Below are 15,996 nucleotides of genomic sequence, written 5' to 3' on the forward strand. Positions count from 1 at the left end.
GCTGCTTCAGGGCTGAGGGTGAGACCTGAGAAGTCATAGTGGGGAGCAGTGTGAACCACCCACCTGGGTTTCTGTAAGACGTGGCCACAGGGAATCCTGGGTAGAAAGTGTTTCTAGGAATTGGGAACTGACACAAAGGAATGGTGATGGGCTAAACAGGGGTGCTGAGAGGATCCACAAGAAGGAGAAAAGCTGTGTCCATATCAAGGCTTAGTGGAGTCCCCAGGGAGTGGAGGTAGGGCTAGAACAGATGCCCCTGCAAGCAGCAGTCTACAGGAACCTGTATAAGGCTGGAGAGATGATAATGTAGGACAGAAAGGAGAGTGAAAATCATCTACCCGAGTTCCAGCCTGGTGTGGCCACGACAGTGCCAGGTGGAGCATGTTTCTAGGTATAGGTAGCCGCCATAGAAATAGGAATGGGCTAGAAAAGAGAACTGAGAAGGTCCCTGGGGAAAAGAGTCCATGGGAAAAAGAATAGCTGGGTCTGGCACAAGGTTTGTTGAAGACCCCAGAAAATGGAGGTGGGCTGGGGGAGAAGCCCTTGCAAGCAGCAGGCTTGGGACTGAGATTGGAGAGCTTGTCCACATCAATCTTAATTCATAAAAACGAGGTGGAAATTTTCAAATAGAAGTTCTAGATTCTTGCCATCAGACTAATGAAGAACGAATGATATGAACACTTCAGAGAAACCCCACTATGATGTCACGCTGAGCTGACACGACCTGGCTGTGGTAAAGGCCACTTCAGTGGGGGCCCTGATGACTCGGCTCCTGAGAGCTGTCAGCTCCATAGCTATTTAACACTCACCCCCAAAACAAGAAGCTTAAAGCTCTATTGTGTAAGTATGCAGAAGCCTTGTAGAAGTTTTCTTAAATTTGACAATAACTTAGAACTACATGGTATTGCTGATATGTAACAAATCAGGAAGGAACTTAGGAAAACTATCACCCATTAAAAAAAAAAAAAAACATTTGGTTAGCAAGGTCAGAGAGAAATAAAACATTTTTAAAATTTACTGCATATGAAATGAAATCATAACATTATAATTAGAAAGATAAAATGCATAATAAAAATGTAATAGAATGCATTAGTTAATATCTATTATTAGTATAGATGTATTAGTTAATATCTTTTGATATTTGTGACAACTGTCATCTTTGTATAAATTCTCACCTAATTTAGTCAAGTTCTAGATAAGTATTCATTTTTCGGTGTTCAGTGTTATTGTTGTTTATATTAAATTGCCATGCCTGTGATCCCAGCACTCAGGGAGACAGAGGCAGGTATATCTCTGTGAGTTTGAGGCTAGCTTGGTCTACAAAAAGTGAGTCCAAGAGAGCCAAGGCTACACAGAGAAACTCTGTCTCAGAAACAAAGAAAAGAAAATTGGAACCCCAGGTTGAAATCATCAAGTTGCCAAAGTATTTAAGAAAAAGAATCACAAAATATTAAATTTTAAATAATAGCTCTTTTCTTTAAGGCCAACTTTATATAAATATAGATAGTTACAATGGAATCTTCTCAATATAACCTGAAAAAATATAGTAGGTTGGCTCCTGAGCAATATTCTAAATCATTTCTCCTCCGTTTCTCTTCTAGAAGTTAAGTTGATACAATAAATATTAAATAGCAGAGAGAAATCCAAGAACAATTGTGTGCGATAGAACTTGCAATCCTACCAAGAAAGAAAATATAACTTCTGACATATAAGAAGAGCAAAATGGTATACCATGGGACATACCGGAACACATGACAACTTCCATGACGAGATGTTTTTGTCTTGTTTTAATTTGTTTTTAATTTTCTATTTCGTTTTGTGGAGGTTGCATGCGTGGAGGTCAGAATCGACAGGGAGATGAGTGGGATTGGGGTGCATGATGTGAAATTCACAAAGAATCAATAAAAGGTTAAAAAATAAAATAAAGAAGTGAGAGAGAAAACCTGACTGAACCGTGTGGCTCTGGGTATTAATTGCCTGAGAACTGCCTCCCGTTTTCACAAGCCGGTAGCTGGAGTGGCCAAGAAAACTAAACGGCAGGAAGCGGGGGAGTTAGGATGGACCCTCCATGGCTGGCATCTGCATACAGTTCTAAGCAAGGAAGCATGCCCGACCCAAGCTGCTCCCACAGGCACGGGCATGTTTGGCCATGTCTAAGGACTGGAGAAGGATTGCATCAGGCTCGTTACAGCGCGCGGAAGGATCCCCTGGGAAAGCCAGTACTAACCCCAGGAGAGCCGACACCTCTGCTCCAGGCAGGAGTGTGGTTGCGCGGTAGTGTTTTATTTAGTGGTTATTCCTCAGAGAGAACCGGCAACAGAGCCGGCAAACCCGAGAGGCATTTCATATAAAAACTACCAGAGATAAAAAAGTAAAAGAGGCGGGGAAATGTGGTAAACATTACTCAGCCCATCACTGCCGATGTCAAGATCCAGACCTGCAGCAGCACTGAGTCCGGTAGCCCGGACAGGGCCTCAGCTCTGTCAGAAGTGCCAGAAGCTCTCAGCCCGATAGGCTTGACATTAAAGGCAGACATCAGTGAGAGAGAGATTGATAGACTTGACTACAAATATCAGGAAACTTGGATAAAAGAAAAGTCAAGTGAAAAATTGAAAACAATGTCCAGCTCAAGCGCAACCAGCTGAAGACTGATAGCACTGATGTTTGGCGGTTCTCACTAGCCCGTTTCTAGGTTGCCTAGCAACCTCTGACGTCTTCATTGTAGCCATCACCTGCTGTGGCCAGGTTCATGGGACAACCCGTCTGGGGCCCGTGCATGCTTCGACAAATTACATTTTAAGTGTAATAATGCCGAAAGGTTGAGAGAATTGTATTTTCACTCATCACAGTGAAACCTGAAGGGTAATTAATCAGATATTTTTTTCTGTATTTTTTTGCCTTAAAGAATTTTAACTAAATTGGGTGTGCTGATGAAGGCCTTTAATTCTGGCACTCGGGAGGCAGAGGCAAGCAGATCTCTCTGAGTTCAAGGTCGGCCTGGTCTACATAGTGAATTCCAGGTCAGCCAGGTCTCTGTAATGAGACCTTGTCTCAAACAATCAAGCAATCAAACAGAACAAACAAGAATTTAAATTATTACTTATAAATACAAAATTTATATACCAATACAATGTATCATGAAATATTTTGATACTCATACACATTGTGAAATGTTTAAATAAGGTTAAACATATTTATCCTTTCAAACATTTACTACCTCTTTGTGGTGAAAACATCCAAGATCTTTTTTCTCTTTCTCTCTCTCACACACACACACAGACACACACACACACAGTCTATGTATGTATTATCTAACACATACTTATGTGCATGACTATACACAGGGAGTTCTGTGTTAATGAGAGCAACATAAAAATAAAAACTAGTTAGTTAGATTTGTCACCACAGCAACATATCTGAGGTAATTAAGAATCAGGGGTCTGTGTGAAGGCAGCAAAACTTGGCAGGGGGCATTCCTGGCAGAGGCAACACAGTCATAGGAAGGCTGGCAAGCAAAGAAGGAGACAAAGGGACTAGGAAATCAGTATTTCTTTCAAGGGCACAGACTGGATGTCCCAACTTCTTCTTTCTAGCTCCACCTTGTCAAGGTTTGACCACCTTCCAATAAAGAGTGCCACAAGACTCAAAGACATGAATAGGCCTTGGGGTACATTTAAGATCCAAGTTACAACATCAAATAATCCTGCTAATAGGCTGAGGATACAGATTTCCACAAAACAGTTCTTTATTGTATATTTTAAAATGTACTTCTCAATGTAAAGAAAAAAAAAACCTCAGTATATATGTGATTATCACACACACACACACACACACACACACACACAAAGTTACCTTTAACTTCCAAACAAGGGTTGAGAAATCTTTTGAATTTTCACTGGCAGTTATTTTTTTTTTAGACCTGAGTAACCACAGATGGAAGCTTCCTAAATTATGTGTATTTACATATATAAGAGTTTAAATGGAGTTAACTTACAGTTGGAGCACAATATGGCAAGTAGGCAGCAAATGAAAACCCTATTATTGGGACTGTGCTCCTGCTTTTTGAGTTATTGGCCAATAGGGTCCCTCTAACAGCTCTCCCCACCTCCAATCAAGGCTATCTCCATTGATCTTGGTTACTCTTCAAATTGTGGTACCAAGTCCCTGCTCCTGAAGACATCACATACCTGAATCGCAGGTCATCTAGCACTCACCTGAAAGCTTTATCCCTATTTGCCAGTGTTCACGGTACTGAAGGCATCATGCACACCATCGGAGGAGAAAACTAACCACCGATCTCACCAGACATGGGCCCCATGATCTACAATAACTGTTAGCCTGAAAAGAAATGTCCACGGGTGCAGTCACGGCACAAATGCTACACCAATAACCAACTATTTTCTGATTGGACGTACGGTCCACTCCATGAGGCAGAATCCATACCTGGCCGTGTTAATGGGGCCAGGAACCCAGGGTTAGAATTGTTATAGGCCCTAGGGGAAAACCTACCACTATTACCCTCCTAAATGTACATAATATTGAAATGCCTCTTTATTGTTGGGGTACATTTCGTGAAGATGTGTTTCTGTATATTTAATTGGTGATTGCTAAACCGGCAGAGGGAAGTGCTGCCTGGATCTTGGATTGTTATTTCTATGGCCCATCACCGGTTTCCTATTTTGTAAGCATTTGTCCTTCTCACTTGTCTATGGTTATAACAAAAATCTGATGGCCAATAACTGGGCAGAAAGTGAGGGTAGAGCTTCCGGGAAGAGAGAGGGAAGCTGGGAGAAGAAGAAGACACAGGAGATTCAGGGGACAGACACAGGTGAATGGACAGACAGACAGATGGACAAACTACAGCAGAGCAGAGAGGTAGGGCTAGCCACGTGGCGGCACGTAATGCCATAACGTCGGGTTATGCTAGCTAGTCAGCCGCGAGACTGCCCAAGCTAAAAGGCCGAACTGTTAAACTGTATTCAAAGACTCCGTGTCATTATTCCTACCGCAGACAGGTTCGAGGAGGCCACAGCATCTTCATTCTGGTCCCTGTGCTACATGAGACTTAACCCCAGGCCTGAAGCTGCCCCCACCTGGGCCAGCCAATCAAGGCTGCTGCATTTTCTGTTGTGTCTCCTTGCAAAAGAATTTTTTTATTTGTAAATAACAAATGAGGCATCTTTTGTTTTTTTTTTTTTGTTTTTTTTTGTTTGTTTGTTTTTGATGTTTCACATATTAAAGTAAAAAGAAATAAACTATTAGTCACTTTCCCCTCAGCTTTGATTCCAAGATGAACACAGGCACATCTGGCCAATCAGTATCACATCTGAATCCTCACTCAGGCAAAACCTCACGTAGATACTTCCCAGATAAAACATTCTATTTGAACAATAATCATGTGTAAAAGGCATCACTCACGAGGGAGAGTAAAAGAGGATGCTAATGTCCCAACTCCCTTAAATATGCTTAGTGTATTCACACCCAACAGAGACCAATCTCTTCCACATCAGCTCAGTACAGCAAAGCAACGACAGCTTCTTTTCCTTATTAAAAAACCCCACCCAAGTCTTACTGTGTAGTACCAAACTTTGCCATTTCTCTTAAAAAACACAGAGAAATCATATTATAACCCTTGTTATAAATTAAGTCCAAGTTATCGTTTGATAATAAGATGCTTTATTAAACTTGATACATTTACTACATAAGAATTCTGTGAAAAAATGGGCTATCAAATTATTTTACATCTGGACCCCTGTATGATAAAGTCTGTCCCCAAACTTTATCACCTTGCTATGGCATGGCTATAAGCACATATGACTAAAGGCAGCAACTGTTTTCCTGGGAAGAAAAGACAAATCTTGTCTTTCGGTTGACCCGTCTGTGATAGTCCAAGCTCTCCTAGCAAAATCAAAAGTCCTGACCCCATCTCCACGTGGTCGCCTCCAGGGGTGAGCTGGGCACAGCACCAGGTGGGAGCACAGTGTCCGCACAGGGTCGGCCTCAGACGATCATCTTCCCTCCACCTAGTTAGTGTTACTCCAACTACTCCAAAACTCCTTGGAGGGCTGAGACTTCTGGATAGAAGAGAGAGAGGGGAGAGACAGGTTTGAATATCAACAGAAATGGAAAAATGGCCCAGTCACCTGAACTAAGACGTAAGATGTTGGAAAGCAAGTAGTTTTAAAAAATGCTCTCCAGATCAGGGGTGTTTTCTGAGACTGATACTACAACCGAGGACCATTCATGGTGGTAACCTAGAACCCCTGCTCAAATGTAACCTATGGCAGCTCAATGTCCAAGTGGGTTCCCTAGTAATGGGAACAGAGACTGTCTCTGATATGAACTGATTGGCTTGCTCTTTGATCGCCTCCCTCTCAGGGGGGTGCAGCCTTACCAGGCCACAGAGGAAGACAATGCAGCCAGTCCTGATGAGGCTTGATAGACTAGGAGCAGATGGAAGGGCAGGAGGACCTCTCTTATCAGTGGACTTGGGGAAGAGTATGGGTGGAGATGAAGGAAGGAGGGTGGGATTTGGAGGGGACCAGGAAGGGGGCTACAGTTGGGATACAAAGTGAATAAACTGTAATCAATAAAAATATAATAATAATAATAATAATAATAATAATAATAATACTCTCCAATATGGCAGAAGAGGACCCGAGTCAGTGTCTCTGGCCTTCCCTTACCAGGCACGGGGGGCTCTGTGATGAGGTGCTTGTGGTTGGTAAACAGTTCTGCGGAGCTGTCTAGCGATCTTTCTTCTAGGTCTGACTCTGGGATTGGAGTGCATCCACCTAAACAAAAAACACAAAGAGTATTTTAAGGAACCACGGAGAAAACCTGCCTTTCCACACAGTGATCTTGGAAGTGCGCTACACATAATGAAAATAAGTAATGTGACAGCCATCTTCAAGAGAGAAGCAAAATCATTAGCTTCACTGTCTTAACTGTTTCAGTGAAAATCCTGGGAATGCACTTTTGACACTGAAGACGTGAAGAGCTGGGCAGCAGGTGACAACAGCATTATCTTTCAAATTCCCTTGTTTGGTCAGAAAGATCCAAACCTCTATCAAATACAACATCTATAGCCTTAGCAGCCTCTCTGCGGAAACCCTCTTCCACACAGATCATCAGGAACTATGAAATACACAGGGTGCTCACTGGGGGGGGGGGGAAGAACATCCGCTCCTGTGTGGAAGAAGGCGCCTGTGTCCTACAACCCGGCCTCTGGTGGGGCTTCTCCCGACTTCGTTGTCTCCCGGAATCTCACACCCTTTAGGACAGACACTCCCACCTCATAATGCAACAGAAGAGCCATGAAACTGCCTTTGGAACATTTCAATATGAAAGTCACTCAAGGATGAGAACTTTTTCAAAGTCTGGGTATCCACCACTTCACTGGATCCATCAAAATCTTGTCTGGGAAACTCAGATTCGTGTGTGAGTTTCCCGACAGCCTCAGCAACACGGTCTATTTTGCTGTTGCTTCCTGGAAGTGGATTAGCATGTGTTTACTGTACACAGTTCTTTCCAAAGCCTTTCTTCTTCTTAATGAAGTGCGAGTTCTCTTTCCTGAGTCCTCTCACACACTGGGTCCAAAACCTCGGTACTGAACTTTGGTTTTATGTGTGAGAAGTTTTATGAAGCTGATGACATTTTGCGAAGACAGTGCAAACAGCTGCCTTCACATCCCACTAGAAGAAAGGGCAGAGGCAAGACCTAGCTCTGAAGGAAAATGCACCTCCCCACCCATTGCCCTGCACCCTCACTGAGGAATAAATGGATGAGGGAAATTGGAGAGAAAGGAGTTTCCAAGTTCATAAAACGAACAGTTCCCTGGGAACACTGGGATTATCTGTCAGTGGGTGGGGCTGAGCTGGCCCAGTTCTACTGCAAACTGCAAGGCCCCACCTGTGAAGAGAACTGGGCTTATTTTTCGTCTTTCCAAAGCTAAGTCATGACAGGAACCATTATCATTCTTCACTTTGTAGGCCCTTAAAGCTCTGTATACATTACCTCAGTTAATCCCTGTACAGCATACCATGAGTAGATACTGTTTTCACTTTAAAGATAAGAGGTCTCACAAGACTCAGTAAATTGCCAACGTCATACAGGTCTTCACTGCTTGGGGTTTTGGGGAGCCTCTTTCTTCCTTGCTTACCCCCTTCTAAGTGAAGTGGAGGAAGGCAAAGGGGGCAGTGTGGAGCAGGGTTTAGCAGCACTAGTAAGGCCAGTGACAGAGGAGAGCTGACCTGAGGGATAACTCTCTCTGCTGAAGGAACACTGTCTCCACAGAGAGCGGCACGAAGTCCCGTTTCCACTGTAGACTCACAGATAAGTGACTTTTCCACCCCCAGGACAGACAAGGTAGGGAGAGAGGGACCAGGAATGGTACGCTCATGAGGCACCTTCATACTCGAGCAAACTTCGGGAGTGGCAGGGTCACCCGCCAGTGGGTGGGAAAATGCGTGGTATATGCTGCGTGCACGGGAGGGGCGGTTTCCGCCTTGGCTTCTGCCTGGTTCACTATGATGCAAGGCTACACAGAAGGACTTAAGAAGTGCCCTTGCTCTTTGTCCCATGGGCACAAAGGGAAAGTCAATGGCTACAGACAAACAGCAGGTAACACAATTTTTCCTGTGTCCATTGCTCTCCCCTCCTGATGCTGTAACCGACAGTTGACTATGTGTGTTTCCTCTTGATCCCCTTCCCATTTTCTGACCAGACACAGGGCAGGGGTTGACCAGTCACTTGCTCTCATTAGTACCTCCCTATAGCCAGATTGCTCAACCGAATGTCAGGCCCCTCTTTGCCTTGGCCCTATTTTACTATAAGACTAACTGACACTGGTAATAGTTATAAAAATCAAGTCTCCACAATGAAATTGTGAAGTCAGACTGGCCACTGGTTTGTAAGAATAAAGGGCTCCATGGCTGGCTACCAAAAGACATGGTAATCAGCCCTGATAGGCAACTGCTCACCACGGCTAACAGAGACGGGCATGCAGAGGCCAACATGCAATTCTCCTGCCGGGACATGTAAACATCTGTACTGATAAGAATTCCAGATAGTTTGCGAAAGGAAAATGGCAGGCTTAGTGGGGCAAAAAGATAAATGCAGAAAGCCAGAGACCCTCCTTGTCTCCCTAGCCTACATGAGATCATCTTACCATCATATCAACACCAGAAGGAACACCCGGGATCTGGTGAAAAATTCAGAATCCCAAGACCAACCCATACCACATTTAACCCCAGAAGGTGGGATTATGTGGTGAGATTGTGTGTATACATTTGCTAAGATATTAAAAGTAATAAGTAAAAAGAGAAAAATAAGATACAGAACTTCCAAACTGACAGAGCTTCTGAAGCTCATCCCTGGATGTGAAGCTTGGGTCCCATGGAGACCAGATGAAGTGTCCCTGGCTTAGAGCCCATTCCCTAAAAGGAGAAAGGAAAGAAAACCCACAGCTGGACGGAATCATCCAAACACAAACAAACTGGCAGGAGTGCGGCAGGTGCCAACACACTGGCAGATTCAGCGGGAGCTGGGGATTCCTGACCTGAAATCAGGCAAGGATCTCCAGGAGGGCAGGAGTTCAAGTTCTATGGCCCTACTACGCACTCGCACCCTTCCGTGCATCTGCAGCACGCCAGAGCACCCCATCATCGCACAACCCGTCGGAAAAGGGCTCCTGCCCTCACCTTAAAAGTGTGGCTGCATCCATAGTTATTTGCCCCTTCCCTGCTGTTTCTCCCCTCATCTCTTCCCCAAACTTAGCTCAAGCCGTTTTCTACTTTCTTGACTTGAGGAAACTTGGTTGAACTAGAAGGAACTTGGAAGTACAGACATCAACTTACGATGGTGCAAAACCAACAAATATTCAGCAGAAACCGAGTAAGAGTTAAAAATTAACAAACCTGTTGGCTTTATGTGTGTGGTGGGGGCAGCGCGTGCCAGGATGAGTAACGTGTGGACATCAGAGGACAAATCACATGACTTGGTCCTCTCCTTCCAGCTTGTGGGTCCCAAGAACTGAATCCACGTTGTCTGGTGGGGCAGCAAGTGCTTTCACTTGCTCAGCCACCTTGCCAGCCTGAATGAGAATTTGGGGTTGTGTTCTCTGTCAGGTTGGGGATACAGAGCATCATCCTGTCTTGATGGCAGGCAGCGGCGGGTGGGCTTCGGATCCCAGCCAACCTACCCCATCCCAAGAGAAAGCAGCGGACACTCTAGTGCACTGTGTTGCTCAGCTGAGTTTTGGGAGGTTAAGTAACTGAAATGCATCATCCATTTTATGACATTTCAACGTCAATGGGATTATGGGGCTGGGCCCCCATAGTAAGTCATCTGTATTTTCCTTTTGGCTTTGGTTTGCCACACTCAGTGTGGTGGGGACCGGGGTGGGGAGGGTGGAAGGTAGGTAAAGACCAGAAGGGAGGACACAGTTGTGGCTGGCTCAGAAGCAGCAACAGCCCAAGGCTGGGTCCAAGGCATAGAGGACAGGACCTGGGACGATGGAAAGACTGATCAGCAAGAATGCCAGCCTCTGTCACGGATAGTCCTGGAACTGCACTCTGCTAAAGGCTGGGGCATCCATTGTGTTCGTCTTTCTGAGCCCTGTTTACAAGCCTCTGAGTGGAAGGGACAGAGCAGATTAGGCAAAAACAACTAAAATTGAATTTCTAAATCTTGCTATGTAAGAGAACACAATTTCAATATTTCTTGCATTCTGCCTTGACGCTGTAGTGGGATGTCAACCCTGTTGGGAAGTCTTAAGTTAAAGTGAAATTGAGAGATTACGTCATTTGCCAAAGGTCATACAGAAAATCTATACAGCCTGAAGGCCAGCTCTCTCTACTGCAGCATTTCTCAGAAGACTTACTTTTCACGTTTCCTATCTAAACCAATACCTTTTAAATTTTGTTGTTGTTGTTTTGCTTTGGTTTTGTTGTTTTACGAGACAGGGTTTCTCCATGTAGTCCTTACTATTCTGGAAGTTTCTCTGTACACCATGCTAACCTCAAACTCAGAGACTAGCTTCTCTCTGTCTGTCTCTCAAGCTCTGGGATTAGGCTACCACTCTTGGCTTAAACCAACAGCTTTTCAAAATATAATTTAAAATGTGTAAAAGAAATTACTAGAAAATGAAAGGAAAAATTATGCCAGCTCTTCTTTTTGGGTATTTAGAGACAATATTTGCAAAGTCCCTTGTCAACTGCTACACAAGCTTTCAACATTTGTTCTCAGTTTTGGGCAACAAAAAGTCTGCAACCAGATGCTAGTGTCTAGCCATACTGTGAGCAGTGCCACCACGAGACATGGCGGAGCACAGTTAAAAGGATGTACAGAATCGGGGTTATTAATAACAACGCTAGGACACATCGGAATCTCAGTTATCTTAGAGCCCAGCCACCAATAACTCTTTTTGGCAACAAAATTGGCTTCTCCCATTTCATCCATGCTCTTTCCAGGCACATCCTCCTTCCAGGTTGCCACAGTGTTCGGAGGATCTCTCCCCGACATTCGCCTGCGTTTGCCCATCCTAATTAACAACGCAGAAAAGCAGAGGGGTGCTAACTTGTTCCTTGGATGTATTTAAAGGCTTCTGGATCAGAGTGACAGGGGAACCTCAAGTGTTTAAGAAAAATCAAACCAGAAACCTCACAAAGAACCTCGCATGGCTGCAGGTCCCGTTGTTCACTTGCCAGCCAAAGAGCAGTTTTCACGGCCTGAACTGCCACCTCGAATTTAAACAGCAGAATCCCCAAAATCACAGTCCAGGGACAATGCTCTTCTGAGAGTCACTTGATAAAGAAGGAAGTGCTTCCCACAGGAACTCTCTATATGTCTAGGCACCTAAAAACGTGATCCTCCTTACCTCACTTCTTCCTCTCTCCCTCTTCCCTCCCCTTTCCCTCTCATCCTCCCTTTCTCCATCTTGTGCTCCTCTCTTTCTATGACCCCCCCGCCCATCTGTGGTTTCACCTTAAATTGTTTTAGTTGCATAAGATCAGCCACAATCCAAAAATATTAAATGGAAAGTTTTTACAAAGAAACAAGTGAAAACATTGTGCAGTTATGGGTAGCACTACAAAATCTTGAGCTATGCTGACCAGCCACCTCCTCCAGCTCAATTTGTAATTCAGCCCTTTGTCCAGCGTATTGATGCACCTACTGACCTGTCCATCATCATCTCCATTAGAAGATCAGCTACAGCAGGAGTGTAACGTTTTTGGTTCAAGTAACACTGACTATTCTTAACGATGACCTCAAGCCTCAAGAAGAGTGATGTCATCACTTGAAGATGAAAGCAGAAGAAGCAAAGCACTTCCCGGAAGTGGAAAGGGGAGCACTGACTTTAACTTGATCAAAGAAAAGCAGAGTGTGCTGAGAACAAATTTTACAACCACGAATGTGTCAAGGCAAAAAAGCTTTAACTGAGTTTGCATCTCATCTGTACCTGTGCTCGCTGCCGGGGAATGGCTTTGTCACCACACACTTTCACAGCTGCTGCAGATCTCGGAATGGGGCAAGCGCTGTACACAGGCAGGCTTTCCCGGCAATCCTCTACTTTGTCATTGTAGTAGCTGTATTTCTAACCAGAGGGGAAAGTATGGGTGAACTATCCTGCTTTATGTTTTTATAGCAATTCTGATTTATAAATATTTTGTATTTATAAATAAATATTTTGGCAAAATAGGAGAATGGAAGAAAGAAAGATAAGCAGAGGAGAAGCATGTACAAGAGGAAAGGAACATGAGGAATGTCTTTTATTTTTCATCTGCATATGCTTCCTTGAAAAAACAACGGAGGTTATCACTTTCTAAAGAAACATATGACAAAATATTAAAACATACAATATATGACGGTTGGAAATTTTAAAGCAGAATAGAGAGGTAGTAGGAAGAATTATGGATAAGCACAGACAAGGACTTAAAAGGGATGAAGTCCAGACAGGGGCAAAGGCTCTAGAGAGGAGGTGAGACAAGTTCTGCTCCAACTCTCCTGGAGCCTTCTTCCTCCAGTCCCCCCGACACCGGTGGGCCCGGGCTGTCCCTGGCTGGGACTTAGAGCACACCACAACTGCTCACGCTCTCATTATTGAAATGGTTTTTGTACCATGTACACATGCATACACGAGTGTGTGTGTGTGTGTGTGCATGTGAGAGTGTGTATGTACTTGTTCTGTTCCCATAGGCCAATATTGAAAGACACTATTGTGAGAATTTGAGTTTTCAAAGGTGATCATGGACGCTGCTTCCCAGAAACCTCACATACAGGAGTAGGTTAGCAAGGACAATAGGCACAGACTTGCCGCAGCTTGTCTGAGAAACCACGTCCTCGGTGCGTACTTTCCTTCATGTGCCTCCACTATACACGGTTAGTTGGGTTGCTAGCATGTAGCATGGCTCCTAGTCCTTTTTTCCTTTCTTTGCTTTGCTTTGCTTTTGAGATAGGATCTCACTATGTTGCCCAGGCTAGCCTCAAACGCTCAGTTCTCCTACCTCAATCTTCTAGGGGCTAGGGCTGCAGGCATGTACCACCATGTACCGACCAGGACTGTTCCTGGAGGACATGTGCCAATCTCTCACCTCCATTCTCACTGTACTCACTACTGTATGATGTGGAAACATTAACTTGGCACGGCCGTGCAGCTTTAAAACTCAGCAAGGCAGAAATAAAATGCCTTTCTGTGCAGTCTCGAGTTTCCAGTTCCAGGCCATATTTTACTTCTCTGGTCCCTGTGAATACATTCTACCACTTTGCTTTCTCCCTGTAATTGTAGAAACGACACGGATCACTTTGGAATTAGCCCAGCCACCAGCAACGGAGAAAATCATCGTTAGCCGTGGAGAGGCGTGTGAAGGTCACTGGTGAGCGTGCCCAATATAAAACCCTGTGGAATGTGCGCCGCTCCATTCTGCTGCTTAATAACCAACTTTGATCCCCCCACACAGTGAGAACTTAAAACACATTCAAGACTATGCATGTACCCAATGCTGCAAAATATTTCCATTTCACACCTCACAGCAGAGACCAAGTGTGTGAATAAAAGGGAGCCTACTACAGTTTAAGAGGTCTAGCATGTGTCTCAACAAGTTTTAAAACCCCCATAAAGGCTGAACACTCAGTCCCTCAGGGTAGAAGGGCTCCAGTCAAAGAGTCTGGATTTAAGAGAGCAGGGTGCTCCTGGCATTAAGATATTTCCACAAGTTTAATAACACTAGGTGCCCAAGGGTTGTAGCTGGACCAATGGTTAGAATACAGGCCTGCTTGGTGGAAAGCATTAAGAAACTGCAGGAACACAGCTATTTCCACCCATTGATGATTGTGTAAACAGAGTGGACAACGAAGAAGGAAGAGGAGGAGGAGGAGGAGGAGGAAAGGGGAAGAACGAAAGAAGGAGAAAGAAGCCTTATTTACAAAAAAAGCAAGCACAGTCCATAAATCCTACAGATTGGAAGGAATCCAAGCTAAGAATTTCTCCAGATGTCAGTCTGTAAACAGGGCTTCATAAAGCGAATTCCCCCAATTAATTTTTGGCAAAATAATCTTACACTCTATTGGTACGTTATGGCGCCCTGTTGTATGTAGGAGCATGGTTGGTTGGCTGAACAGATTGTTAATCAGTTCTGATACAAAGACAGCCGGGGGGAAGGAGCGGGGTCAGCACAAACTGATACAGCAAAAAGGTACCCTAAGCTCATTACTTCAGGACCCGGAGCTCCGCAGCCCTGAGGAAATGAGAGCTCTCACATTTGTATGCATTACATCTGTTTTTCTAACACATTAAGTTCTTAACCTGCAGCACTTGGAGAGACACACACCCAGTCAGAATATAAACATGGAAACTTTAAGAAAGCTACTCACTATTTTGTGACCATCTCCAATCACAATGTTTTCACACATGTTAGCACGGCCATTCGAGCATCCAGATGTGATCACAAGAGTAATGCCCAGTCATTGCGAAAGCTGGGGGAGAGGAGGAAGCTAGCAGCCACTTCCTTGGCCAGCGGATCCATGCCCGGAGCACTCTGCCATGGCACGCAAAGGTCTTTTACCTACATCTTTCTTTCCCGATAGGTGAAGTATTTTCTGATTCAAAATGAAAGCAGTTGTGATATCCACTTTATTTTCAAATATTAAGGAAATTCGATGCGTGACTGGAAAAGGGCATAAGACATTTCCATTTAAAATACTTTCCTACCTCTACTTCTCAGAGACCAGTGTTCTCTCACAGTGCATGTGCACGAGTGGAACGTTGAGGCTGCAGCTGTGAAAGAAAGGAAGCCAATAGTTCTGCAATAGTAATTTCTTAAAACTGGAAGGGTAGAGGCATAGCCTGCCACGCCGGACACCACACAGTGAGAGGGCGATGCTCTGTGTGGCTTCCTCGTGCAGAAAGGGAGCCTAGCAACCGCCGGTCATGCTGAGTTTCTTTCCACAACCCAATTAAAAGCCATAACCTTGATCAGATTCTATGTTTTTAAATGATGGCAGGGTCTAGGAGGTGATTACGACATTCAGAGATCAGATGGGCCCCTGGCTCACAATCAGGTTAAGGGAAGACACGGAAAGCTCTCCAGAGAGGGAGCGTTGCATTACCATCTTTCACGACAGCGAGGAATCAGAAGGAACAGCCAGGACTCATTCCAAGGCACCTAGTGATCCGAATGGACTGTTTTGTAGAGCGAGGAGATAAAAACAGGATGGAAAGCTAGACAACCAACGGTAGCAAGAAACCTCCTAAAAGGGGGCATGATGGCTAGTGTGGCTACACTGTGGATCCAGGCCTTACTTCCATACATGCATGTGAGATACGTATGTATATACATGCATATATATGTATATGTGTATACGTGCATATACGTATTCACACATGCATATATATGACTTAATGTATGTTGTTTGTAGCATGCACACACGAACATACATATATAGGTATATGTATTACACATGTATACATGCATGCATGCACGTGCAAATGTCTGCGTA

At 44.3% G+C, this 15,996-nt stretch overlaps 1 protein-coding gene across 3 annotated transcripts in view; it reads right to left on the reverse strand.

Moving 5' to 3' along the window:
* Positions 1 to 5,663: 5,663 nt before the first annotated feature.
* Bbs9 (Bardet-Biedl syndrome 9) overlaps positions 5,664 to 15,996 on the reverse strand; it is a 390,403-nt gene continuing 380,070 nt past the window's right edge. For 2 of the 3 annotated variants that reach the window (XM_055601405.1, XM_055601403.1), the window contains 2 exons: positions 6,687 to 6,794; positions 5,664 to 6,074 (listed from right to left, as the gene is read on the reverse strand). In XM_055601405.1, coding sequence (XP_055457380.1) covers positions 6,043 to 6,074; positions 6,687 to 6,794 — 140 coding nt within the window. In that variant the 3' untranslated portion in view covers positions 5,664 to 6,042. The remainder of the gene's footprint in view (positions 6,075 to 6,686; positions 6,795 to 15,996) is intronic. The other variant, XM_055601404.1, reaches the window with a different exon arrangement.

This window comes from Psammomys obesus, unplaced genomic scaffold (assembly GCF_907164565.1).
Source record: "Psammomys obesus unplaced genomic scaffold, mPsaObe1.curated_primary_1811, whole genome shotgun sequence".
Taxonomy (NCBI): domain Eukaryota; kingdom Metazoa; phylum Chordata; class Mammalia; order Rodentia; family Muridae; genus Psammomys; species Psammomys obesus.